Below are 26321 nucleotides of genomic sequence, written 5' to 3' on the forward strand. Positions count from 1 at the left end.
GATTCTGTGATATGTCATTCCTGGTTGTTAAGTCTATGAAAAGTAAATCATGTTTTTGGTTAAGAAGTCATTATATAGTACTTCATTTCATGTTGAATGACATTTTTAAGCTTCTCATTGCATCATCAGGTGTTAATGCCTTCCAGTCCCCTGGGATATCAGCAGGACGTGCCTTTACTTCATCAACGATTCTCTTATGGAATGTGGCCATCACATACTTCCAGTAGTCTGACGCCTCCACGCTGGCATCACAAGTTATGATCCAGTCAGGGTAATATGTCTGGTAGTCCTTGTAGGGGTGAACCTTTCCTCCAGTCACAGCATTGGAGAATGTTGCTTTGCAACTAACCACAAGAGATTAACATATCTCAATTACTAATTTCTGTGAATAAGTATCCCTATAACCACAGATACCTTGTGAACGGTGAATGGAGGAATGGTGTTTGTTGTGCTCTATCCCCCCTGCTTCACAAGGCACACCACAGAAGGGACATTGCTTCCCACAGCCAAACAGACTGGTGAACATCTCGTCGTGAGGCTTGAATGGAAGAGATCTGAGTCTTTCTTTGATGTCTCCTCCCTTTTCGTACTCAGCTGCCAGTGACTGCTTCATTTCTCCCACAAACTATGTGAGGTATTCAGCAAACTGTTATGTGTTTGCATATTTAAGAATGCTTCTCTCCAAGAGCATTGCAAAAAATATCAATGAATATCTTGATATCATTTACAAAAGCTGTATTGCTGACATTTGAAATGGCAGCAATTATGAATTTGACTACCTCTGACAGATGTTTTATCTCTAGTTTCTTAAGACTGTTCTCCTTTGAAAGTCGTTGGACAATTTGGTCAAACAGCCAGTCCTTCACAAACCTTTCATAATGGTTAATGTACTCTCAATATTTCTCATATCCTTCATCAGCCAGGAGCTGTTTCAAAATGGAGAACTGGAAAGCTCCTCGGGTGCTGTAATCCTCTGACCCTTTACCGGTCTTCACTTCATCAACCACATCAGGACCAATCAATCTGGTCACATAATCCTGTACAGCTGGCTCTAGACAGAGCTTTGTGAAGTCCTTAGCTTTCTTTAGACACTGGTTGGTTATGAAACAAGTCTCTGAACTCAGTAAGGTACTTGTTCTTAGACTTTTCCAGACATTTCCTTGGGTCATTGACTTCAATAAAATCATCATGCATCTTCTGAAACTCTATGGCTGCTTTGCCACAGATGTGTTGTTTGAGAGAACCCTCACATTCCTCACTGGCTTTAACTTGTGTGTGTTGTTGCAATGTTTTGTCAATTATTCTAAGCAGTTCTTTGATGTGAGTGTCATGGTAATCGGTTTTGCTTTTCACCCTCTGGGTTATAAACTCCTGACACTGTTTTATGATGTCATCACAGAGATCTTGTAGTTTCTTCCTGTGATGGTCGGGATCCCCGTACTTTGCTATGCTTTTAGCCTGCTGCCACGCACTCCCTAATTCCAAAACAAAGGCTTTTCTCCCACAATCCACCAGACTGTTTCCAAACAACATCTTGTTGGCATGACTCCCCCTCGTTAACAGATTATCACGTAACATGAGGAAGGCATCTTGAGCCACATCTCTTCTTGGGAGTCCTTTGAAGTGTATCTCAGACAGTGTGTTCCTCCACATGTTTTCAAACTCTTTACTGAGGGCCTCATCTGATAGATCAGATTTGTTCTGTCTACAGTTCTGCAGCAGAGTCAGAACCTTCTTTTCCATTGTACTTGTCTGAGAGCTCTTGATGTTGTTCAGTTCTGTCATTCCCTCTTCAACTGCTCCTTGCAGTTTGTTCCTCACTGTGTTTTCTGTCTCTCGTCTCAGTGTTTTAGCACTAGACACAAAGTCCTCCTTGTATTTTTCCACCAGATTGACATGGCCATCTTGCTTTTCAAAGTACTTTACTAGATTGTCTTGGATTTCCTTTTCTCCCTCTGACAGCTTCTCAGATGCTTCTCTCATCAAGTCTTTTAGCACATCTCTTATGGACATCTGGGAATATTGATCTGTCATGCCAATATTGGACATTTTAGTTTCAGCACCCACCATCCATTTATACATCTCTTTCTGGAAGGCCCATTCCCAACCATTGTACTCCAAGCATAATCTGGAGTATGCATCTGCAACCAAGCAGTTTCTGAAACTAAAGATTAATTTCTCAAATTTTACAGACTCCCACAACCTTTGTGTCAACTTCAGGAAATGTGTCAAATCATCATGTCTCTGACAGATTCTGAAATCTTTCATCAAGGTCTTCTTGAAGCTGTACACAGCCTCACTGTAGCCAGCATTGACTGGAGCCATCGGGGGAGACCCATGCCAGAGTCCTGGGATGTAGCAGCTGCTTGTGTCTGGATCATAGTCCATCACGTCAGTAAACTTGGTAACATTCTCCTTCTTCTCCATTCTGGCTGCTGCCAGGGTCATTTCATCCAACTGTTCCAACAACTTCTTCCTGTCCCTCATGTTGTTGTCATGAGCAGACATGTCTGACACATTCTGGTGCACAAAATGACATACTGGCTTCTTCCCCACTTCCTTCATCCTGATAAAAGCATGAACAACAATCTGTAGAATGTCTTTCATCTCTGTGGAGATCTCCATGGCGATGTTGATAATTGTAACATCACTGAGTCCAATCACCAGTGTGGCCAATTCATTGTCATGTTCATGGCTATCATCTAGTTGAGCCAGCTCTAGTGATTTCAATCCCTCTGTGTCAATGATCATGATGAAGTCACATTTCAGCTCCTCCTTGAGTTCTTTGTTGACTTTTATCAGTAGCATGAAGGCCCCTCTGGTGCATCTTCCACTGCTGACAGCAAACTGGACCCCAAACATGGTGTTGAGGAGAGTGGACTTCCCAGTGCTTTGGACCCCTAAAACTGAGACCACCCGGATCTTGCTGTTGGATTGGACAAGAGTATGAAGCTGAGTCAGTACAGCTGATATCCATTTTAGAGGGATATTTGATGCATCTCCATCCACAAGCTCAACAGGGGAGCCATCCAACAGCATCTGAGCACACAACCCAGGGAGATGTTCCATCTGTTTCCTTTGTAGTCTACTTTCAGGGAGGGAGCAGGCAGCTTCATATAACTGGCCCAAGTCACGCATGAAGTGTTCCAGACCTAAGGAACAGTCAGATAATTGCTTATCCAAATCTTTAATGTCGTCTTTTTTCTCCGGAGAATGTTGGCAAAGATCTTTGTACCGGTCCCGCAAAGCAGACAGGTTCTGCCGTGACAGATTGTCCAGATTTATCCGCATCCATTTGAGGAAATAGGATCGCTCAACTCCTGAACTTGACAATCCTGAAATGAAGCTTACCATTGCATCTGACATTTCAAATTGATTTTGCTTCTTTCTCAATTCCTCCTCCTTTTTCTTCAGACAGCTCTTGTAGTGTTCAATGTCTGCATCCCCTGCTTTTCTCAGCCTACACCTCTCCTTTTCCAACTGGGAAAGCTCTTTCCAGATTTGGCCTTGTAAGGGTAGCTGTTCATCTTTGAATTTAATTGTGTCTGTGATTTTCCTGGTGATTTCATCTGCCATCGTCCTGGCACTCTGACACTCACCGTCTTCATCAATCAGAATCCCCATCTGATGAGCCACGGCAGCCATGTTTTCAATTGTCCATCTGTTTTTACTTTTTTTGATGATGTCACCCACAGTTGACTGCAGGGTTTTGACAAGTTCTGCATCATTCTGCTTCTTTTTCACAATCACATTTGTTGGGTTGATACTGTGTTTTGTGATCATTTTCTTCAATGTGTCCACCGTGAATGTTTTTCTCTGAGAGTTGACAACCAGAAATAACTCTGCTTTTGTGCTTGTTCCTTCCAAAACCCTGAGATCTGCCTCGAAATCATCAATGAAAATATAAACTGCAGCTGATGTTTGACACAGAAAGGAGAACTGTGTTTCAAAGGACCTGATGTCTCCTCTGAGATTGGCAACAGCCACAGGCTTAGTGAACATGTCTATGTTTCTGTTCCCACATGGAAAGTACCAGCTGATTTCAACTAGACCATCTGAGATTTGCCGAGGGACATCGCCACATTCCATATCATGATGAACAAATGTATCATGGTACTGTTGAGGGTTACTAAGCAACTTGTTCAAAATCTGAGACTTGGACAAGCTGCTCTCTCCTAGCCTAACAAAAGACACCATAGGAATATCAGAGAGAACTATTCTCTCCTCCACAAAAGCATTTGTGGCCGTTTGTGAAGAGGGTCTAAACTTCTTCACTATGTCCCTCAAGGCCCACAGCATCAAAGTGCTTTGTTCTGTGTCACAGTTTGGCAGCAGGAGAGGAACAGCAAACTGACACATTGACATTTTCTGGACCATCTCCTGCTGCAGGAAACCATCTGAGCACAGAAACAGGGCTGTAATCAGGTCCAGTGGATTAATGACATTGCTGGTATCAGAGTCAGTGTCCAGATTGTCTGCTCCATAATATGGAACTTCCTGGTCAGTGGTCAGACATTTGACACTCCTAGCATTCACATTTGCCATCATTAATTTCTTAAGGAAGGCCCCTGGAAGTGACTGCATAGTGGTAAGTGGTTCATCTGATGTAGTATTAGCATTTATCTCAAGGACAGTACTTAACGTCAGCTTGTATTCATAATGATCTTCTAGTCCAGTCTTTGACAACAGCTCCATGAGACAGGGTTCTGTAAATAGAAAGGAAGATTAGGAAATAGGAAAGATCCAGGGAAATCACCATCATATATTTCTTATCAGTGAAGATACTGTACCTTTACATCCCATGCTGACACATGCTTTATGATTACCGTATTTTCCGCACTATAAGGCGCACCGGAGTATAAGCCGCAGCAGCTAAATTGAATGATATTGAATGATGCGTACATATATAAGCCGCACTGGACTATAAGCCGCAGGTGTTTTAATGTTTAATTACCATATGTAAGGGTTCGTGCACAGAGGGGATTGTCGGGAAAGAGACAAACTGTCTCGCTCTCGTAATGTCTGTCTGTCTTGCTCTCGTTCTGTCTCTCGTTCTGTCTCTCGTACCACTCTCGGTTCCACTTTTAATTTTGCGCTCTACCTGTCTCACTCTTTTCCGGCCTCCAGCTTTTCCTGCTGGAGCCCGCCGCTTAAAGGTGGGGGGCGCGGACCGGTCATGGAGCCCATAGAGTTAAAGTTGGTGGACTGTAACCTGTAAAATCCATAGATTTAGGAGGTCTTCTAGTGGCCGTTAGCTGTAAAAATCCATAGATTAGCCGCACCGTTATATAAGCCGCAGGGTCGAAAAATATGAAAAAAGGTGCGGTTTATAGTCCGAAAATTACGGTAGTTCATAGAGTCATTTTGATAACTACCCACTGGGCCACCACATCATTTCAACGTGGATAATTGGGTAGTATTTGGTTGAGACGTTGATCAATGAGATTACCACCTATAATCACCCACTCAAAAAGACAGCCAAAATGTAGTTGAATTCCCAATGTGTTATCACTATGCTTTCAACCATCTAAAAGCACAACCAAATTCCATTTGAACAACTGGCTTAATCCCATCCTTTAAATTTGGTTGAGTTAAAGACGTCAAGTTAATAGGCAATTTATTGTATTTCAAAAGGAATATGGAATTGTGTTTGGTTGTCAACGCAATCAAATAGCAACATTTCAAGGTGATTTATCTTCTGCCTGGATAGTTCCATCTTTGCCACTGTCTGGCTTTAATTACAGTTTGTCTACAAATTAATCAGTGATATGTTGGATTCACGTCTCCATCTCAACCAAAAAATCTAAGTTAAAGTACATGACTAAATCAAACGTTAAATTCACTTTAAATAGAGTTTGATATGATTTAGTCCTGTTTTTTTACAAATTTTTTGGTCAGTGACAAATATCACAGAGAAGAAGGTTAAAACCCTTGGAGACAAAAGGGTAGATCAATTCTCCAGTAGGAGGTGCTGCCCAGCCGTTGTTTTAAAAAGTTCAAATTCAACATATTTTACAAAAGGGTTATCTATGTTGAAATGTGGTTACCATGATGACAATCCTGTGGTATAGTTTTTTTCCTCAAAACAACAGATTGTTGATAACTTTTTTCAAATGCAATGTATTTTCCATGTAGATTCCATGTCACAATACATTGACAAATTATGTTAAAATACAGTTGATTAAACCAGTTTTTTGCCCAGACAATACTTAAGTAGTGTACTTCCTTACTTGTGGTGAGGGTTGTTGACACAAGTTGACTTTGCTTTCCATTCTTCAGCATAGTGCAGACAGTGACAGAGTACTGAGTACCACTCTGCATGTCAGAGAGAGTGATGCTGTGTGAGGATGTGGTAGTGATGTGTGGTTCTGTCCCTGGACAGTGGTAGGAGATCTGGTAATGATGTTGGGTTTGGTCCAATCCTGGTGGCTGGCTCCAGCTAATAGCAGCTGATGTGGTGTCCACTGAGTCAACATTAATCTGGCCTGGAGCAGGCAGTACTAAGGGAAAATACATTTTTGTTAGTGCTACAGTTTAATTACAGAAATAAACTACAGGAGGAAAAGTAGAATAGTAGTTGAAAAGTAGAAAAGGTTAGCTTGCAATTCCTTTTGATATGGGAAGAAATAAGCTAAAAACAGAAGTCACACAACAGAAGTTGTATTTGTAGTGTAACAAAAAGGAAGGGTTTCTGCTATATTCATTTAGTAATAGTGTTTGCAACACTGCTAAATTGTTGCCACCACAACAAAAATAAAGAATTATAAAACTGGTTTGGATCCTGGATGCTGATTGGTTGATAGCAGAGAGTAAAGCCTCATTCATGTGCTAGTCGGAACTAGGAAACTTGGACATTTCCAACTTGCTAACTCGTTGCAGAAAGATGAATCAACCAATAGGAAGCTCTACGTTCATTTTAACTTTGAGGTTCCTAGTTCCAACTATGTGAATGCGGCATTATTCCCCACAATCCCATGGTACTGTGCTAGGATTTGGTTTGCAACAGTTGGGGTTTGTCTAAACCTTTACGACCTGTGCAACAGTATCTACGTTTCCATTAACTTGTCCAGTGATTTTTTGACGACATTTAGAAAGTTTGCATAGAAAATAGATGTGACAAGTGCCTGCTAGGGTGTGTTTCCATTGAACGACCCTGTCTTGATAAAACCAGCTTGACGTAATGACGTCACATATAAAACAAAATATTGTAGTAAAAAACGAATAATGCCGTGTTTCCATGCTATCAGAGTTATTGGAAATTCCTAGTATCGACTGGGAAGTTTTACTTGAATGACCCTCCATGTTGGAATTACAAGTGGGGAAACTGCCCGAGTTGCTGAGTTGTGACGTTTCACCACTGACCTTTTAACTTTTCAACCAAAAGATGACAACAAAGAAAAAATTTGACAACTACAACCTTGTCAATGTGTATAATGTAGCTAGTTTGACCATATTGTCAATGTTAGGCATATAGCTAACTTTATTATTAGCAATGTTAGCTAGCTTATCAAGCTAGGTAAAATGTTATTGGTTGAAGAATTGTATGCCCTTTCGACATATCTGTTTCATGTCTCAGGTAGCCCACTAAAGCCAGCATGGATAGAATGCAAGAATTGACTAATATTTTTTAATAATTATCACAGTCTATACCATAGTGAAACCATAGAATAGCAATAGAAATAGTAGTAATTTAATAGGATTTCTATCAGTGAAAATTGCAGTCCTTTAGCGTAGATCTGAAATAATTGGATGTTGAAACTTGCAACCAGCCAACCAGAAAAGCAAAGTGAAGCAATTCAGTCATTCTTGAAAGTTAAGACAATCCTTGTCCTGCAAAGAAACATTTTTATAGAAAAATGGATTTAGCAGAAAGCATTTAGAATTAAATGTAGACGGTGCTTCATAGTTATGCGATGACATCACGTGCCCCGCGTACCTTCAAATTTATTCTGCAATCATAATTTTTTCCCAAAAACACCGTTTCAATTAGAATGTTTTGCAATAAAGAAAGTTAGACAAAATAAAAATCCACCCGTCGAACGGATACAGAAGTTGTCGATCTTTAGAACATTTTTCCTATAGCTGTTGCCATTACACATGTCGCAATGTTTTCATTTGCGACATTGCTTTTGTAGAATAAACACAGAACAACGCATTGTCTCATGTCAGATAGCGAGTTGATTCTACCTGCACTGATCGATTGAGGGACGAGCGTCCCGTAGGAGTGATGCCATCTGACATAAGACAATGGGGTCAATGCAAACCTGCCTACTGTTGCAATTATTTTGTGATCTCCGTAGTAGGCTAGCCTAGGGAATGAACATGAAACTAATAATTCACCTTGGAAACCTGTAAACACTCAGAATTCTATTAATTAATAGACCAGCGCAGTGCGGCTACTACAAACACAAACAAAACATGGAGGAGTTCCCCCCCCCCAAAAAAAATAAAAAAATACATTAAACAAAATATAAAAAAAAAAATATTAAAAAAAACATTGTAAAGTGGTTATCCCACTGGCTATAAGGTGAATGCACCAATTTGTAAGTCGCTCTGGATAAGAGCGTCTGCTAAATGACGTAAATGTAATGTAAATGTAAATAATTAATTTTAACATTTGGGGAGACATGGATTTAAAAGTATGGTGGGAACAGGATATGGGAGGGGGAGGAAATCCCAAAATAACCAACTGGCACGCACAGGTGGAGATAAAGGGTTATGTATGTAACCACGGCTACAGTGGCTTGCGAAAGTATTCACCCGCCTTGTCATTTTTCATATTTTGTTGCCTTACAACCTGGAATTAAAATTGTTTTTTTGGGGGGGGTTTGTATCATTTGATTTACACAACATGCCTATCACTTTGAAGATGCAATATATTTTTTATTGTGAAACAAAAAAGCAGAAAACTTGAGCGTGCATAACTATTCACCCCCCCCCACCCCCCCAAACCCCCCTCACCCCCTCCGCCTCACTACTTCCTCCTCTTCCTTTTCTCTGCTCATTCCAGAAAGGATTGACTTGGTAAGAGCTCTATATTAGAGTGCATAAGTAGATACCATATTGGATTTATTCAATATAGTGCTACATAAACCCCTGGAAAAGAGCCATAATGAAGCCAACACAGTCAAGTAGACAAACTGGGCTGAGATGTTTCATGGACTGGCTATGTGAAAAGGAGACAACTTTCTCTTTTGAGACAACTGCAAAAGAAGGGTTGAATAATATTCTGTGGGAGTTTTATGGCACTGTGAGGAATATTAAGGGTTAAATGTACGGGCTGAGCAGCTACACGGGTCTCTGTGCCGAGTTAAACCACTGCATAACGACCCCCCTCAGAGCCTTTCCTGGTGTCTAATGAAAGACTCAGAGTTCACGACATCCAACAACATCTTAGTGGGCACCGTTAAGCAACTGCAGCGACATGGGAAGGACAAGACAATGCACCATGCAGCCATCAGTGAGCAGGACTTCTAGAAGATAAAGAAGTCAACAGCAGTAGACCAACACACCTGGGGCTTGTAGAAAAAAGTGTGCTTCAAAATACAACTTTACAAGAAGAGGCAAGGAGGATAACTAACAACTGGCTTTTGCCCAGACTATATTTTCAAGAGTTATACATTGCATGCTGACAAATCCATTATGATTATTTAATGTACATTAGAGTGATTTGAAAAAATTTGACACTAGAAATAATACTTAAGTAGGGTATTTCCTTACTTGTGGTGAGGGTTGTTGACACCAGTTGACTTTCCTTTCCATTTTCCAACACAGTGCAGACAGTGACAGAGTACTGTGTACCACCTTGCAGGTCAGAGAGAGTGATGCTGTGTGAAGATGTGGTAGTGATGTGTGGTTCTGTCCCTGGACAGTGGTAGGAGATCTGGTAATGATGTTGGGTTTGGTCCAATCCTGGTGGCTGGCTCCAGCTAACAGCAGCTGATGTGGTGTCCACTGAGTCAACATTCATCTGGTCTGGAGCAGGCAGTACTAAGGGAAAATACATTAATGTCAGGATTACAGTTTATCTCTAGAAATATACTACAGGAGGAAAAAGTTGAATAGTAGTCGAAAAGTAGAAAAGGCCGGCTTGCAATTCCTTTTGATACGGGTAAGAAATATGCTAAAAACATAAGTCACACAACAAAAGTTGGATTTGTAATGTAACAAAAATGAAGAGTTTCCTCTGCGACGCGGGGGATACGTTTTTTGGGCGTTCTTGCATTGGAATTATATTGATTTCTGCTTAAATAATCACGTTATACCACAATAAACATAAAGTTAAAATGTCGAGACTCTGAGATCAACGCATGCTTTTGAAATCTTTAGCCTATCTCTGCTGTTCTGTATCAGCACAATGGACAGCGCCCTACAGCAATGCTGTTTTGGTAAAGAATACAGGCTGCCAGATAGATAGGGTAATTCACCTATTGCAAACAGCCTATGTGAATGCACCGTACACACAGCTGTCTTACAAAAATAATGCTAACAATTCCCTTTATATTTCATGAATTTGCTAGATGTACAGGATGTAACGAATTAGCAAAACGTACAATATTTTTAATGAAAACATGTTGATAATCTTTTTTTAAATATTGGCACCGTTTTATAAAAGCAATAAGACCCTCGAAACCGGAAATTATCATGAATGATACCCTCCTAAGAACAGCACTTAGTCAAGAGTTACTCACACTATAGTCCCCAGGTTATCAAGTTATTACTTAAACATAAATGAAAAGAGTGGTGTGATTAGAAATCCTCTACACAATAAGTGTTTTACACTGTACTACTGATAAAGTTGTAAGCAAGCAGAGACAGATCAACTCCTTGACAAAATGACTAACAGGAATGGAGGAAAGCATGAATTCAAATATGATAAAAAATACATTCGATTGATTTCAGCACCTAAGAGCACGATGAGATCTGGGGAATTCACCATCATATATATCTCCTCAGGAAAGATACTGTACCTTTACATTGCATGCTGACAAATCCATTATGATTATTTAATGACTATTACAGTGATTTTGACAACTAGTCAGTTTGACAACAGACATAATACTCAAGTAGGGTACTTACTTGTGGTTAGGGTTGTAGACACCAGTTGACTTTGCTTTCCATTTTCCAACTCAGTGCAGACAGTGACAGAGTATTCAGTAGCAGGTTGCAGGTCAGAGAGAGTGATACTGTGTGAAGATGTGGTACCGATGTTTGGTTCTGTCCCTGGACAGCGGTAGGAGATCTGGTAATGATGTTGGGTTTGGTCTAATCCTGGTGGCTGGCTCCAGCTAACAGCAGCTGATGTGGTGTCCACTGAGTCAACATTAATCTGGTCTGGAGCAGGCAGTACTAAGGGAAAATACATTAATGTCAGGATTACAGTTTATCTCTAGAAATATACTACAGGAGGAAAAAGTTGAATAGTAGTCGAAAAGTAGAAAAGGCCGGCTTGCAATTCCTTTTGATACGGGTAAGAAATATGCTAAAAACATAAGTCACACAACAAAAGTTGGATTTGTAATGTAACAAAAATGAAGAGTTTCCTCTGCGACGCGGGGGATACGTTTTTTGGGCGTTCTTGCATTGGAATTATATTGATTTCTGCTTAAATAATCACGTTATACCACAATAAACATAAAGTTAAAATGTCGAGACTGAGATCAATGCATGCTTTTGAAATCGTTAGCCTATCTCTGCTGTTCTGTATCAGCACAATGGACAGCGCCCTACAGCAATGCTGTTTTGGTAAAGAATACAGGCTGCCAGATAGATAGGGTAATTCACCTATTACAAACAGCCTATGTGAATGCACCGTACACACAGCTGTCTTACCAAAATAATGCTAACTAAATGCTGAAAGTTGTAGCCTAGTTATTCATGCAATGCAAGAAAAATACTGAAAAGTTTGGCTTAGAATACCAACCCAACTGCAAATGTGAACGAATGATTGGGAACAGAACAAAACAGGGGTAACAAGTAGTAGGCCAAGTATCATTAATATCAGATCGATAAAGGCATGACACCATCTATATTCAGGCTAGTTACATTAACAGTAAACAAACGCAGTAAACAACAGGTGAATGGAGATCCAAAGAGCCAAAACATAGCCTACAGCCTATTACAGTGAGATGCAGCCAAGCACAGCTGTTTAGCCAAATAAATAGGCCTGTAGGCCCACTTCAACATGGACAATCATGCCACTCATGAGTTCAGCAACACCTTGTGAAATGGCACAATACACAGCTGTCTTACCAAAATAATGCTAACAATTCACATTATATTTCATGAATTTGCTAGATGTACAGTACGTAACAAATTAGCAAAACGTACAATATATTTAATGAAAACATGTTGTTAATCTTTTTTTAATATGTTGGAAACTGTTTTATAAAAGCAATAAGACCCTCGAAACCGGAAATTATCATGAATGATACCCTCCTAAGAACAGCACTTAGTCAAGAGTTACTCACACTATAGTCCCCAGGTTATCATGCCTTATCACTTAAACATAAATGAAAAGAATGGTGTGATTAGAAATCCTCTACACAATAAGTGTTTTACACTCTACTACTGATAAAGTTAAGCAAGCAGAGGCAGATCAACTCCTTGACATAATGACTAACAGGAATGGAGGAAAGCATGAATTCAAATATGATAAAAAATACATTCGATTGATTTCAGCACCTAAGAGCACGATGAGATCTGGGGAATTCACCATCATAAATATCTCCTCAGGAAAGATACTGTACCTTTACATTGCATGCTGACAAATCCATTATGATTATGTAATGTACATTACAGTGATTTTGACAACTAGTCAGTTTGACAACAGACATACAGTGCCTTGAAAAAGTGTTAATCCCCCTTGGCGTTTTTCCTATTTTGTTGCATTACAACCTGTAATTTAAATGGATTTTTATTTGGATTTCCTTTTAATGGACATACACAAAATAGTCAAAATTGGTGAAGTGAAATGAAGAAAATAACTTGTTTAAAAAAAATCTAAGAAATAAATTACGGAAAATTGGTCATGCATATGTATTCACCCCCTTTGCTATGAAGCCCCTAAATAAAGATCTGGTACAACCAATTACCTTCAGAAGTCACATAATTAGTTAAATAAAGTCCTCCTGTGTGCAATCTAAGTGTCACATGATATCAGTATATATACACACACCTGTTCTGAAAGGCCCCAGAGTCTGCAACACCACTAAGCAAGGGGCACCATGAAGACCAAGGAGCTCTCCAAACAGGTCAGGGACAAAGTTGTGGAGAAGTACAGATCAGGGTTGGGTTATAAAAAAATATCCGAAACTTTGAACATCCCACGGAGCACCATTAAATCCATTATTAAAAATGGAAAGAATATGGCACTACAACAAACCTGCCAAGAGAGGGCCGCCCACCAAAACTCACGGCAAGGAGGGCATTCATCAGAGAGGCAACAGAGACCAAAGATAACCCTGAAGGAGCTGCGAAGCTCCACAGCGGAGATTAGAGTATCTGTCCATAGGACCACTTTAAGCCGTACACTCCACAGAGCTGGGCTTTACAGAAGAGTGGCCAGAAAAAAGCCATTGCTTAAAGAAAAAAATAAGCAACCACGCTTGGTTTTCGCCAAAAGGCATGTGGGAGACTCCCCAAACATATGGAAGAAGGTACTCTGGTCTGATGAGACTAAAGTTGAGCTTTTTGGCCATCAAGGAAAATGTCTGGCGCAAACCAAACACCTCTCATCACCCCCAGAACACAATCCCCACAGTGAAGCATGGTGGTGGCAGCATCATGCTGTGGGGATGTTTTTCATCGGCAGGGACTGGGAAACTGGTCAGAATTGAAGGAATGATGGATGGTGCTAAATACAGGGAAATTCTTGAGAGAAACCTGTTTCGGTCTTCCATAGATTTGAGACTGGGACAGAGGTTCACCTTCCAGCAGGACAATGACCCTAAGCATACTGCTAAAGCAACACTCGAGTGGTTTAAGTGGAAACATTTAAATGTGTTGGAATGGCCTAGTCAAAGCACAGACCTCAATCCAATTGAGAATCTGTGGTATGACTTAAAGATTGCTGTACACCAGTGGAACCCATCCAACTTGAAGGAGCTGAAGCAGTTTTGCCTTGAAGAATGGGCAAAAATCCCAGTGGCTAGATGTGCCAAGCTTATAGAGACATACCCCAAGAGACTTGCAGCTGTAATTGCTGCAAAAGGTGGCTCTACAAAGTATTGACTTTGGGTGGGGTGGGGGGGTGAATAGTTATGCACGCTCAAGTTCTGTTTTTTTGTCTTATTTCTTGTTTGTTTCTTCAAAGTGGTAGGCATGTTGTTTAAATCAAATGATACAAACCCCCCAAAAATCGATTTTAATTCCAGGTTGTAAGGCAACAAAATAGGAAAAATGCCAAGGGGGGTGAATACTTTCGCAAGCCACTGTAATACTTTAGTAGGGTACTTACCTGTGGTGAGGGTTGTAGACACCAGTTGACTTTGCTTTCCATTTTCCAACTCAGTGCAGACAGTGACAGAGTATTCAGTAGCAGGTTGCAGGTCAGAGAGAGTGATGCTGTGTGAAGATGTGGTAGTGATGTGTGGTTCTGTCCCTGGACAGCGGTAGGAGATCTGGTAATGATGTTGGGTTTGGTCCAATCCTGGTGGCTGGCTCCAGCTAACAGTAGCTGATGTGGTGTCCACTGAGTCAACATGAATCTGGTCTGGAGCAGGAAGTACTAAGGGAAAATACATTATTGTCAGTGCTATAGTTTAACTCCAGAAATAAACTACAGGAGAAAATGTAGAATAAGGCCAGGGATAAACATGTCTTTGCAATCACTTATAATGTGGGAAGGAATAAGCTAAAAACAGAAGTCACAATAGAAGTTGATTTGTAATATAGCAAAATGTCTGTTCTGGTAAAGATGATGAACTGTAATAAGGTGAGGAGATCTCTTACTAGTGCAGATAGTTGTAGAGACAGGTTCACTCTCTTCCCCATTCTTCAGTACAGTTGAGACACTGATGGTGTACTCAGTACCAGGCTGCAGGTTTGAGAATGTTTTGTGGCAGTCTTTAGTATTCTCTGCATGGAGGTCTGTTCCTGGGCTGCAGTAGGATATGAGGAAGCGTTGTGGGACTTTCTCCATTCCTTCAGCCTTGGACCAGTGGAGAGTGAAGGAGGTCTCTTCCAAATGGTCTACCTTTAAGTCTCTGGGTGGAACCACTGGAACAAAAATCAAGATTAGTTGTAAGAAGATCTTCATCTTGTCAGATGAGTCCATAACAATATCGCTCTTAAAACACAACAAAGTATGTCAGTAAAACATGACTAAAACCAAACTCTCTACCTGTGGATAGGGATGCTGAGACACATCTGCTTTGTCTGCCATCTTCTCCCTCTGTAGCCACGTTGAACTGGTACTTTTCACCAGGTTGGAGACTGCTTATTTTAAGATGATACCCGCCTTTCACTTTTGATGAGTCCGTTTCCCCCAGGTCACACCCCCAGGTCACTCTGAACATGTGTGGTGCCTTCAGCCCCTCAGGAGAACCCCAGCTCAGAGACACGGAGTCTGATCTCACTGACAGGACCTGGATTTTCCCAGGAGGGGGCAGCACTGGAGAGAAAAAACGGACATAATTGGAACCACAAATGCATACTAATTTACTTATATCAGAATAGGAGTAACAAATTATATCTTAAATACTTTTTTACAAACGTTATGTACATCATTGTTCACAAGTTATGAGCTATCACTAAAGATCTCAAAGAACAACTTTTGGGTTAATTAATTATTGATTGTACATGCACTTACCGTCGACTGACTCTGGCCTTTGGCGTTGCTCTCCATCAAAAGTCTTCAGCAGTGGAAACAGAGTAAGAAACAATCTTTTCATTGAAAAAACTAAATGTTTATGTTGCAAAACAAGCAATGACAAAGCTTGTAGCATGAACTTGAATTAACAGTATTAGCAAATCTTCTGTAATAATTACACTACATTGCCAATAGTATGTGGACACCTGCTCGTCGAACATCTCATTCCAAAATCATGTGATTTAATATGGAGTTTCCTCTAGATGCTGGAACATTGCTGCGGGGACTTGCTTCCATTCAGCCACAAGGGCATTAGTGAGGTCAGGCACTTATGTTGGGCGATTAGGCCTGGCTCGCAGTCTGCGTTCCAATTCATCCCAAAGGTGTTCGATGGGGTTGAGGTCAGGGCTCTGTGCAGGCCAGTCACGTTCTTCCACACCGATCTCGACAAACCATTTCTGTATGGACCTCGCTTTGTGAACGGGGGCATTGTCATGCTGAAACAGGAAAGGGCCTTCCCCAAACTGTTGCCACAAAGTTGGAAGCACAGAATCGTCTAGAATGTCATTGTATGCTGTAGCATTAAGATTTCCCTTCCCTGGAACTAAGGGGCTTAGCCCGAACCATGAAAAACAGCCCCAGACCATTATTCCTCGTCCACAAAACTTTACAGTTGGCACTATGCATTCGGGCAGGTAGTGTTCTCCTCGCATCCGCCAAACCCAGATTCGTCTGTTGGACTGCCAGATAGTGAAGCGTGATTCATCACTCCAGAGAATGCGTTTCCACCACTCCAGAGTCCAATGGCAGCTTTACACCACTCTATCCGACGCTTGGCATTGCGCATGGTGATCTTAGGCTTGTGTGCGGCTGCTCTGCCATGGAAACCCATTTCATGAAGCTCCCGATGAACAGTTCTTGTGCTAACGTTGCTTCCAGAGTCAGTTTGGAACTCGGTAGTGAGTGTTGCAACTGAGGACCTACGACTTTTACGCTCTACGCACTTCAGCACTCAGTGGTCCCGTTCTGTAAGCTTGTGTGGCCTAACGCTTCGCGGTTGAGCCATTGTTGCTCCTAGACGTTTCCACTTCACAATAACAGCACTTACAGTTGACCGGGGCAGCTCTAGCAGGGCAGAAATTTGACAAACTGACTTGTTGGAAAGGTGGCATCCTATGACGGTGCCACGTTGAAAGTCACTGAGCTCTTCAGTAAGGCCATTCTACTGTCAATGTTTGTCTATGGAGATTGCATGGCGGTGTACTCAATTGTATACACCTGTCAGCAACGGGTGTGGCTGAAATAGCCTAATACACTAATTTGAAGGGGTGTCCATATACTTCTGACCATGTATATTCAGTGTATATTCAGGTACAATGAGGGGGGGAATCAATTACCTGTCTTCCTGTTTGTTTTATCTCTTCAATGATCGTGTCATGACCTTTGTGCTTTGTCACTGAACACTCCAAGCAGATCAGCATCTGGTCTGTCCTGCAGAACACCTCCAGAGCTCTGTGGTGCTCCTGACAGAGTCTCTCCTCCAGGTCTCCAGTCACCTCCACCAGGGTGTGTCTCTGTAGTTTAGGTACTGTGTAGTGCTTCCTAACGTGGGTCTCACAGTAGGACTGAGTGCAGGTTAGGCAGAACTTCACAGCTTGGACCTCAGAGCAGATATCACAGGGTACCTCTACTGGCCTGGTTGGGAATTGGAAAATAACATTCATCAAATACATTGATCAAAAGAACCTGACCCATTCAGTTTAACACATAATGGCCTGATAATATAACTCATGTTAACCTACTCATCATTATGTGCATTTTTGTCTCACCTTAAGTCACAAATAATTAAGAAAATGTTATTATTATGACATAGGCTCAAAGGACTATGTAAAATATTACCCTTTCAAATTATAAGGGAGTTCCATGGATTGGTCACTCTTCATTGATAAATAACCAGATGAAACAGACTCTGCTATCTCTGGTTGGGACCTGCAAGCAGCACAAGAGAGTCATGCAACATAATACAACATTGAATATTGAGTCAGAATTCATAATTTTAGTTTAAATCATTTCTACAGACGTAAAATTCTTCTGATCCTTTATCAAATATATTGATGAACAGAATATTTTCTGTGAAGTTTATTCTACACTGCAACATTAAACATGAAAAAGTAAAAACCATGTGATAACTGAAGAATTGCACTTATAGGTGGTTATTACTAAATTATACAACGGGTGGGTCTAATCCTGAATGCTGATTGGTAAAAACTGCATTCCATCTGGTGTCTATTCCACAAGTTGCCACCGGCTAAATCTTTGACATTAAAATGCCTATTTACTCTGTTCCATCTGACTGCGCAATCCACTGTCTCATCAGCCCAGCCAGGCAATGTATAAACTTGATTTCCACTACAAAAAGCATCTAGACATTATCTCACATTTCTTTTAGACTAACATTTCGTTTTCAACAGTGGAGATTTGTATAAACCTTGCTGTCTGTCTCTCCGACATTTGCAACATTGTTTCAATATTCAAATTCAATCTCCTGCTGTCCCATAGTAATGAACGTGTCGGGAGTCGGGACGAGACATTCGAAATCATGAATCAGCTGGCATCATTTTTATGGATATATACAAAGAAATGTCAATTGAAAAAAGGTAAAACGAAACAAAGTGCAGTTAGTTTGCAGTCTTTCCAGCTTCAGTTTGAAGTGATTGTGTTACTGTAGCTGTGTTGTTGGCTAGCTCCTCTGTCCAACAGTGTCCTGACGAGAGAGCACATTCTCTATGCCAGGCGAAATTGCATCTCATTAGCTCATTGTTATGGATTTATCCGAATAAATGTCACTAGAAAACAGCTTAAACAAATGCAAATGCAGCTACTGTTGTTATTTTGGCTGCACTGTTTGACGTGACTGTAAATTAGCCGTAGTTGGCTAGCTAGCAAGCAAAGGATAAAAGCGTTGCCAGCCAGTATGGCAATGGAACATTTAGAACGAATGACTGGGTCGCGTCCATAGATACAGAACAAAAAGACTGAACGACTGGGTCGCGTCTATAGATACAGAACAAAAAGACTGAATGACTGGGTCGCGTCTATAGATACAGAACAAAAAGACTGAACGACTGGGTCCGTCTATAGATATAGAACAAAAAGACTGAACGACTGGGTCACGTCTATAGATACAGAACAAAAAGACTGAACGACAGGGTCGCGTCCATAGATACAGAACAAAAAGACTGAACGACTGGGTCGTGTCTCTGGCAACCGAACCGATAGAACGAACGAACGACCAGCCGGGTTGGGTAGCAATCCTAGATTTGTGTCGGGACTTTATCTTGTGGTAGGATGAAATAGTATGAATAAATTCATCAAAATAAAGTTTTTAATGAAAATATGTAAATCAGTATTTGAATATGTTGGTAACCCATTGTATAAAAGTGATAATGCCCTCAAAGCCGGTCTTCGTGCCTAACAACATCCGTGCCAATATATCCTCCAAACACCGGCTTCTCTTGCATTATCACTTAATTATAGAGATGGGTTACCAACATATTCAAATAATGATTTACATATTTTCATTAAAAACTTCAGTCCCACAGCGCTTCCTCATATCCTACCGTAGCCTCGGGCATTATCACTTCATTATAGAGATGGTTCTAAATATGAATGTTAGCGGTAATGTGAATTGCAGCTTCTCCTCTTCTAGCCAACTACATGTACTACATAACTGTTCTATTTCCTGGTAACATGTAGAAACTCACCCTTTTCTTTGTGAAGAGGCCCCCTCTTTGACATGAAGAGAGTGAACCATTGATTCACCACTCTTCATTGATAAACAACCAGAGGACACAGACTCGGCTATCTCTGGATGGACACTGCAAATAACACAAGACAGACATGAACCTTTAGTAAATACTAAAATCACATGCAGCATTATAGAAGTGAACTACCTTTGGACTTGGTTTGTCCTCAGTCATTTACGCTTACCAAATCTTTCATATTTTCTGTTAAATGTACTATGCAGTAACTCAGTATCCTTCTAAAAATGCATTACTTTTCAACAGGATACAGATCTAAAAGTCTTCAACGAGCAGTTGTGCGCGCACACACACAAACACACACACACCTCTTCATATCAGGGCCCATGGTCTCATCAAGATCCTTGTTTGGTGACCCATCCTTCTGTCTTTCTTTAGGGATGGCTCCACCCTCAGCCCCCTGATGATAACTCATTATAACTCTTAGAGAGGAGGCCTCACAATCCTGAAGAGGACTGGTCTGGTCCCATATCAATCTGTAAATAAAAAAGAGTGAATACCATTACATTAAAACGTTTAAACACAAAAGCAGAGTAGGCCTAGCGTTGGCCTGCTGTTTTGGGGATTTAAATTGACATTATAATGTCATTCTGTAATGCATTTTGTGCCTAATTTAATTGTGAAAATACAAGATTGTAGACACAAAAATACAACTGCCCTGTTCTGGTGTTTTGTAGCCTAAGCACGTAGTGATAAATGCATTGGTAAAAATCACAATACACTGTAAACTCCTCTTGTTGTATTATCGTATCCTCCTGAGACCCAGCAATTCATTTTTGTCCTTTCTAATGAACTTTCGTTTTTTGGTCGATATCTCTAAGACCATACATGGCATGCCACTGTGTATTTGTATATGTACACTGCTCAAAAAAATAAAGGGAACACTTAAACAAAACAATGTAACTCCAAGTCAATCACACTTCTGTGAAATCAAACTGTCCAGTTAGGAAGCAACACTGATTGACAATACATTTCACATGCTGTTGTGCAAATGGAATAGACAACAGGTGGAAATTATAGGCAATTAGCAAGACACCCCCAATAAAGGAGTGGTTCTGCAGGTGGTGACCACAGACCACTTCTCAGTTCCTATGCTTCCTGGCTGATGTTTTGGTCACTTTTGAATGCTGACGGTGCTTTCACTCTAGTGGTAGCATGAGACGGAGTCTACAACCCACACAAGTGGCTCAGGTAGTGCAGCTCATCCAGGATGGCACATCAATGCGAGCTGTGGCAAGAAGGTTTGCTGTGTCTGTCAGCGTAGTGTCCAGAGCATGGAGGCGCTACCAGGAGACAGGCCAGTACATCAGGAGACGTGGAGGAGGCCGTAGGAGGGCAACAACCCAGCAGCAGGACCGCTACCTCCGCCTTTGTGCAAGGAGGAGCAGGAGGAGCACTGCCAGAGCCCTGCAAAATGACCTCCAGCAGGCCACAAATGTGCATGTGTCTGCTCAAACGGTCAGAAACAGACTCCATGAGGGTGGTATGAGGGCCCGACGTCCACAGGTGGGGGTTGTGCTTACAGCCCAACACCGTGCAGGACGTTTGGCATTTGCCAGAGAACACCAAGACTGGCAAATTCGCCACTGGCGCCCTGTGCTCTTCATGCTTTAGTCCAGGTCTGGGAGGAGATCCCTCAGGAGACCATCCGCCACCTCATCAGGAGCATGCCCAGGCGTTGTAGGGAGGTCATACAGGCACGTGGAGGCCACACACACTACTGAGCCTCATTTTGACTTGTTTTAAGGACATTACATCAAAGTTGGATTAGCCTGTAGTGTGGTTTTCCACTTTAATTTTGAGTGTGACTCCAAATCCAGACCTCCATGGGTTGATACATTTGATTTCCATTGATAATTTTTGTGTGATTTTGTTGTCAGCACATTCAACTATGTAAAGAAAAAAGTATTTAATAAGATTATTTCATTCATTCAGATCTAGGATGTGTTATTTTAGTGTTCCCTTAATTTTTTTGAGCAGTGTATTTATTACGGATCCCAATTAGCGGCTGCCAAGGCAGCAGCTACTCTTCCTGGGGTCCAATCACAATTTACATACAATACATAACACAACACATTATTACACACTACTCTACCATAACATATTTACAATGCAAAATCAATAATAGAGCAAAATAACAACATTAAAATGTGTGTGTGTGTGTGTCTCTTCACAGTCTGCGCTGTTCCATAAAGTGTAGTTTGATCTGTTTTTTAAAATCTGATTTTACTGCTTGACTGAGTTACATTATGTGGAATTGAGTTCCATGTGGTCATGGCTCTATGTAGTACTGTGTGTTTCCCGTAGCCTATTCTGGACTTGGGGACTGTGAAGAGTCCCCAAGTCTCGTGGGGTATGCATGGGTGTCCGAGCTGTGTGCCAGCATTCCAAACAGACAGCTCGGTACATTCAGCTTGTCTACACCTCTTAAAAAAACAAGCAGTGATGAAGTCAATCTCTCTTCCACTCTAAGCCTGGAGAGAATAACATGCATGTCATTAATGTTAGCTCTCCGTGTACATTTAAGGGCCAGCCGTGCTGCCCTGTTCTGAGCCAACTGCAATTTTCCCAAGTCCCTCTTTGTGGCACCTGACCACACTACTGAACAGTAGTCTAGGTGCGACAAAACTAGGGCCTGTAGGACCTGCCTTGTTGATAGTGTTGTTAAAAAGGCAGAGCAGCACCTAATTATGGACATACTTCTCCCCATCTTAACTACTGTTGTATCAATATGCTTTGACCATGACAGTTTACAATCCAGGGTTACTCCAAGCTGTTTAGTCTCCTCAACTTGCTCAACTTCCACATGATTCATTGTGTTAGGTAAAGCTGTACCTTTGAGAGACATTCTGGGCTCAGTGACCAATGTGGGAGTGTCACCGTGATACTTTTTTCTTTCTAGTTCTTTAAAATGGCTATCATCACAATTATCATCACACTTAGTACATTTTATGTTAAGTGTGCGTAATTGTGTCATTATAATTTTTCTAATTGTTTCTAATAGGTAAATATCTCAGGAATAGTTTGACGAGTTTTCAGAAAAGTGCAACCATTTTTTCACATTAAATAACAGCTAAATAGTCAGGATGTGCTAACTATGTTGTTTAGTGTCCCCATTTACTGTAATGTTTCATATTTACTACCAACCGAGTCCTAATGGCCACTACAGTGCACATACAATGAAAAATAAATACTAATATTTGTTCACATTTTGCTCTTTATAGGGTAACATGGGGTAAGAGGGATTATTAGAATGTAGGTCGGGTGTCTGATTTCGAAAGCATTGTGGAGATACATAGATAGCCTACATTGTTGTTCACTAGCCATGTAGCTCAACTAATGCATGAGTAAAATATGGAATGGAATGGTGACTGCATCAGTTAACAGTATAATGAAACCATGGACTGGATTACAGTAATGTTCACTAGTAGACTACACTACAGTAGTTATCAGTATAATGAAACCATGGACTGGACTTCAGTAATGTTCACTAGTAGACTACACTACAGTAGTTATCAGTATAATGAAACCATGGACTGGACTACAGTAATGTTCACTAGTAGACTACACTACAGTAGTTATCAGTATAATGAAACCATGGACTGGACTAACAGTAATGTTCACTAGTAGACTACACTACAGTAGTTATCAGTATAATGAAACCATGGACTGGACTACAGTAATGTTCACTAGTAGACTACACTACAGTAGTTATCAGTATAATGAAACCATGGACTGGACTACAGTAATGTTCACTAGTAGACTACACTACAGTAGTTATCAGTATAATTAAACCATGGACTGGACTCGAGTAATGTTCACTAGTAGACTACACTACAGTAGTTATCAGTATAATGAAAACATGGACTGGACTGCAGTAATGTTCACTAGTAGGCTACACTACAGTAGTTATCAGTATAATGAAACCATGGACTGGACTTACAGTAATGTTCACTAGTAGGCTACACTACAGTAGTTATCAGTATAATGAAACCATGGACTGGACTGCAGTAATGTTCACTAGTAGACTACACTACAGTAGTTATCAGTATAATGAAAACATGGACTGGACTACAGTAATGTTCACTAGTAGGCTACACTACAGTAGTTATCAGTATAATGAAACCATGGACTGGACTACAGTAATGTTCACTAGTAGACTACACTACAGTAGTTATCAGTATAATGAAACCATGGACTGGACTACAGTAATGTTCACTAGTAGACTACACTACAGTAGTTATAATGAAAACATGGACTGGACTTCAGTAATGTTCACTAGTAGACTACACTACAGTAGTTATCAGTATAATGAAAACATGGACTGGACTACAGTAATGTTCACTAGTAGACTACACTACAGTAGTTATCAGTATAATGAAACCATGGACTGGACTACAGTAATGTTCACTAGTAGGCTACACTACAGTAGTTATCAGTATAATGAAACCATGGCTATCATCACAATTATCATCACACTTAGTACATTTTATGTTAAGTGTGCGTAATTGTGTCATTATAATTTTTCTAATTGTTTCTAATAGGTAAATATCTCAGGAATAGTTTGACGAGTTTTCAGAAAAGTGCAACCATTTTTTCACATTAAATAACAGCTAAATAGTCAGGATGTGCTAACTATGTTGTTTAGTGTCCCCATTTACTGTAATGTTTCATATTTACTACCAACCGAGTCCTAATGGCCACTACAGTGCACATACAATGAAAAATAAATACTAATATTTGTTCACATTTTGCTCTTTATAGGGTAACATGGGGTAAGAGGGATTATTAGAATGTAGGTCGGGTGTCTGATTTCGAAAGCATTGTGGAGATACATAGATAGCCTACATTGTTGTTCACTAGCCATGTAGCTCAACTAATGCATGAGTAAAATATGGAATGGAATGGTGACTGCATCAGTTAACAGTATAATGAAACCATGGACTGGATTACAGTAATGTTCACTAGTAGACTACACTACAGTAGTTATCAGTATAATGAAACCATGGACTGGACTTCAGTAATGTTCACTAGTAGACTACACTACAGTAGTTATCAGTATAATGAAACCATGGACTGGACTACAGTAATGTTCACTAGTAGACTACACTACAGTAGTTATCAGTATAATGAAACCATGGACTGGACTAACAGTAATGTTCACTAGTAGACTACACTACAGTAGTTATCAGTATAATGAAACCATGGACTGGACTACAGTAATGTTCACTAGTAGACTACACTACAGTAGTTATCAGTATAATGAAACCATGGACTGGACTACAGTAATGTTCACTAGTAGACTACACTACAGTAGTTATCAGTATAATTAAACCATGGACTGGACTCGAGTAATGTTCACTAGTAGACTACACTACAGTAGTTATCAGTATAATGAAAACATGGACTGGACTGCAGTAATGTTCACTAGTAGGCTACACTACAGTAGTTATCAGTATAATGAAACCATGGACTGGACTTACAGTAATGTTCACTAGTAGGCTACACTACAGTAGTTATCAGTATAATGAAACCATGGACTGGACTGCAGTAATGTTCACTAGTAGACTACACTACAGTAGTTATCAGTATAATGAAAACATGGACTGGACTACAGTAATGTTCACTAGTAGGCTACACTACAGTAGTTATCAGTATAATGAAACCATGGACTGGACTACAGTAATGTTCACTAGTAGACTACACTACAGTAGTTATCAGTATAATGAAACCATGGACTGGACTACAGTAATGTTCACTAGTAGACTACACTACAGTAGTTATAATGAAAACATGGACTGGACTTCAGTAATGTTCACTAGTAGACTACACTACAGTAGTTATCAGTATAATGAAAACATGGACTGGACTACAGTAATGTTCACTAGTAGACTACACTACAGTAGTTATCAGTATAATGAAACCATGGACTGGACTACAGTAATGTTCACTAGTAGGCTACACTACAGTAGTTATCAGTATAATGACACCATGGACTGGACTATAGTAATGTTCACTAGTAGACTACACTACAGTAGTTATCAGTATAATGAAACCATGGACTGGACTACAGTAATGTTCACTAGTAGGCTACACTGCAGTAGTTATCAGTATAATGAAAACATGGACTGGACTACAGTAATGTTCACTAGTAGACTACACTACAGTAGTTATCAGTATAATGAAACCATGGACTGGAATACCAGTAATGTTCACTAGTAGACTACACTACAGTAGTTATCAGTATAATGAAAACATGGACTGGACTAACAGTAATGTTCACTAGTAGACTACACTACAGTAGTTAACAGTATAATGAAAACATGGACTGGACTACAGTAATGTTCACTAGTAGACTACACTACAGTACACACATAAATAAGAGTGTCTTAACAAATCGTGGTACCTGTCCAGCACTGCCTTGATACTCTCATAATATAATGCTGATGGCTGCTGTATTAGGCTAGTGTGATAAATCAGTTGATTTAGGATAGACTACTTATAAAGGTGCACTATCATCATGTGATTTAGTTGATCCTTTTCTTATCAGTCATTTTTTATGAAATTATATTAATAAATTGTAGAGTTTAATTTGTAATAGACAGTCTACCACCCTGCCATTTAGGCCATATTTAACTGCCAGAGAACAGTGAATATCATCCTCAGGTGGCTGCCCTTCCCTTGCCCTT

At 40.4% G+C, this 26321-nt stretch overlaps 2 protein-coding genes and 2 pseudogenes across 4 annotated transcripts in view; all 4 read right to left on the reverse strand.

Moving 5' to 3' along the window:
- Positions 1-17476, reverse strand: part of LOC311110135 (interferon-induced very large GTPase 1-like) — a 68922-nt gene extending 51446 nt beyond the window's left edge. The window contains 7 exon segments of the mRNA XM_084188699.1: positions 9721-9990; positions 11080-11349; positions 14459-14728; positions 14953-15219; positions 15344-15613; positions 15812-15854; positions 17209-17476. Of these exon segments, the coding sequence (XP_084044825.1) occupies positions 9721-9990; positions 11080-11349; positions 14459-14728; positions 14953-15219; positions 15344-15613; positions 15812-15854; positions 17209-17292 (1474 nt within the window). The 5' untranslated portion in view covers positions 17293-17476.
- Positions 76-613, reverse strand: LOC311110144 (interferon-induced very large GTPase 1-like; annotated as a pseudogene). The gene has a single exon. The product of its transcript is annotated as an interferon-induced very large GTPase 1-like (transcript).
- LOC311110140 (up-regulator of cell proliferation-like) lies at positions 470-6469 on the reverse strand (annotated as a pseudogene). The gene is made up of 2 exons: positions 6231-6469; positions 470-4706 (listed from the first exon to the last, which is right to left on the reverse strand). The product of its transcript is annotated as an up-regulator of cell proliferation-like (transcript).
- A 230-nt stretch (positions 17477-17706) lies between the features above and the next one.
- On the reverse strand, positions 17707-20050 carry LOC311110219 (uncharacterized protein; the record flags this gene model as incomplete). The annotated part of the gene is made up of 3 exons (XM_084188757.1): positions 19941-20050; positions 19576-19689; positions 17707-17800 (listed from the first exon to the last, which is right to left on the reverse strand). The coding sequence occupies exons 1-3, from the start codon at positions 20045-20047 to the stop codon at positions 17707-17709; spliced, it is 315 nt and encodes a 104-aa protein (XP_084044883.1). The 5' UTR covers positions 20048-20050.
- Between the last annotated feature and the right edge of the window lie 6271 nt (positions 20051-26321).

The sequence above is a fragment of the Coregonus lavaretus genome (genome assembly GCF_964263955.1).
Source record: "Coregonus lavaretus genome assembly, contig: SUPER_35_unloc_2, whole genome shotgun sequence".
Classification (NCBI taxonomy): Eukaryota; Metazoa; Chordata; class Actinopteri; order Salmoniformes; family Salmonidae; genus Coregonus; species Coregonus lavaretus.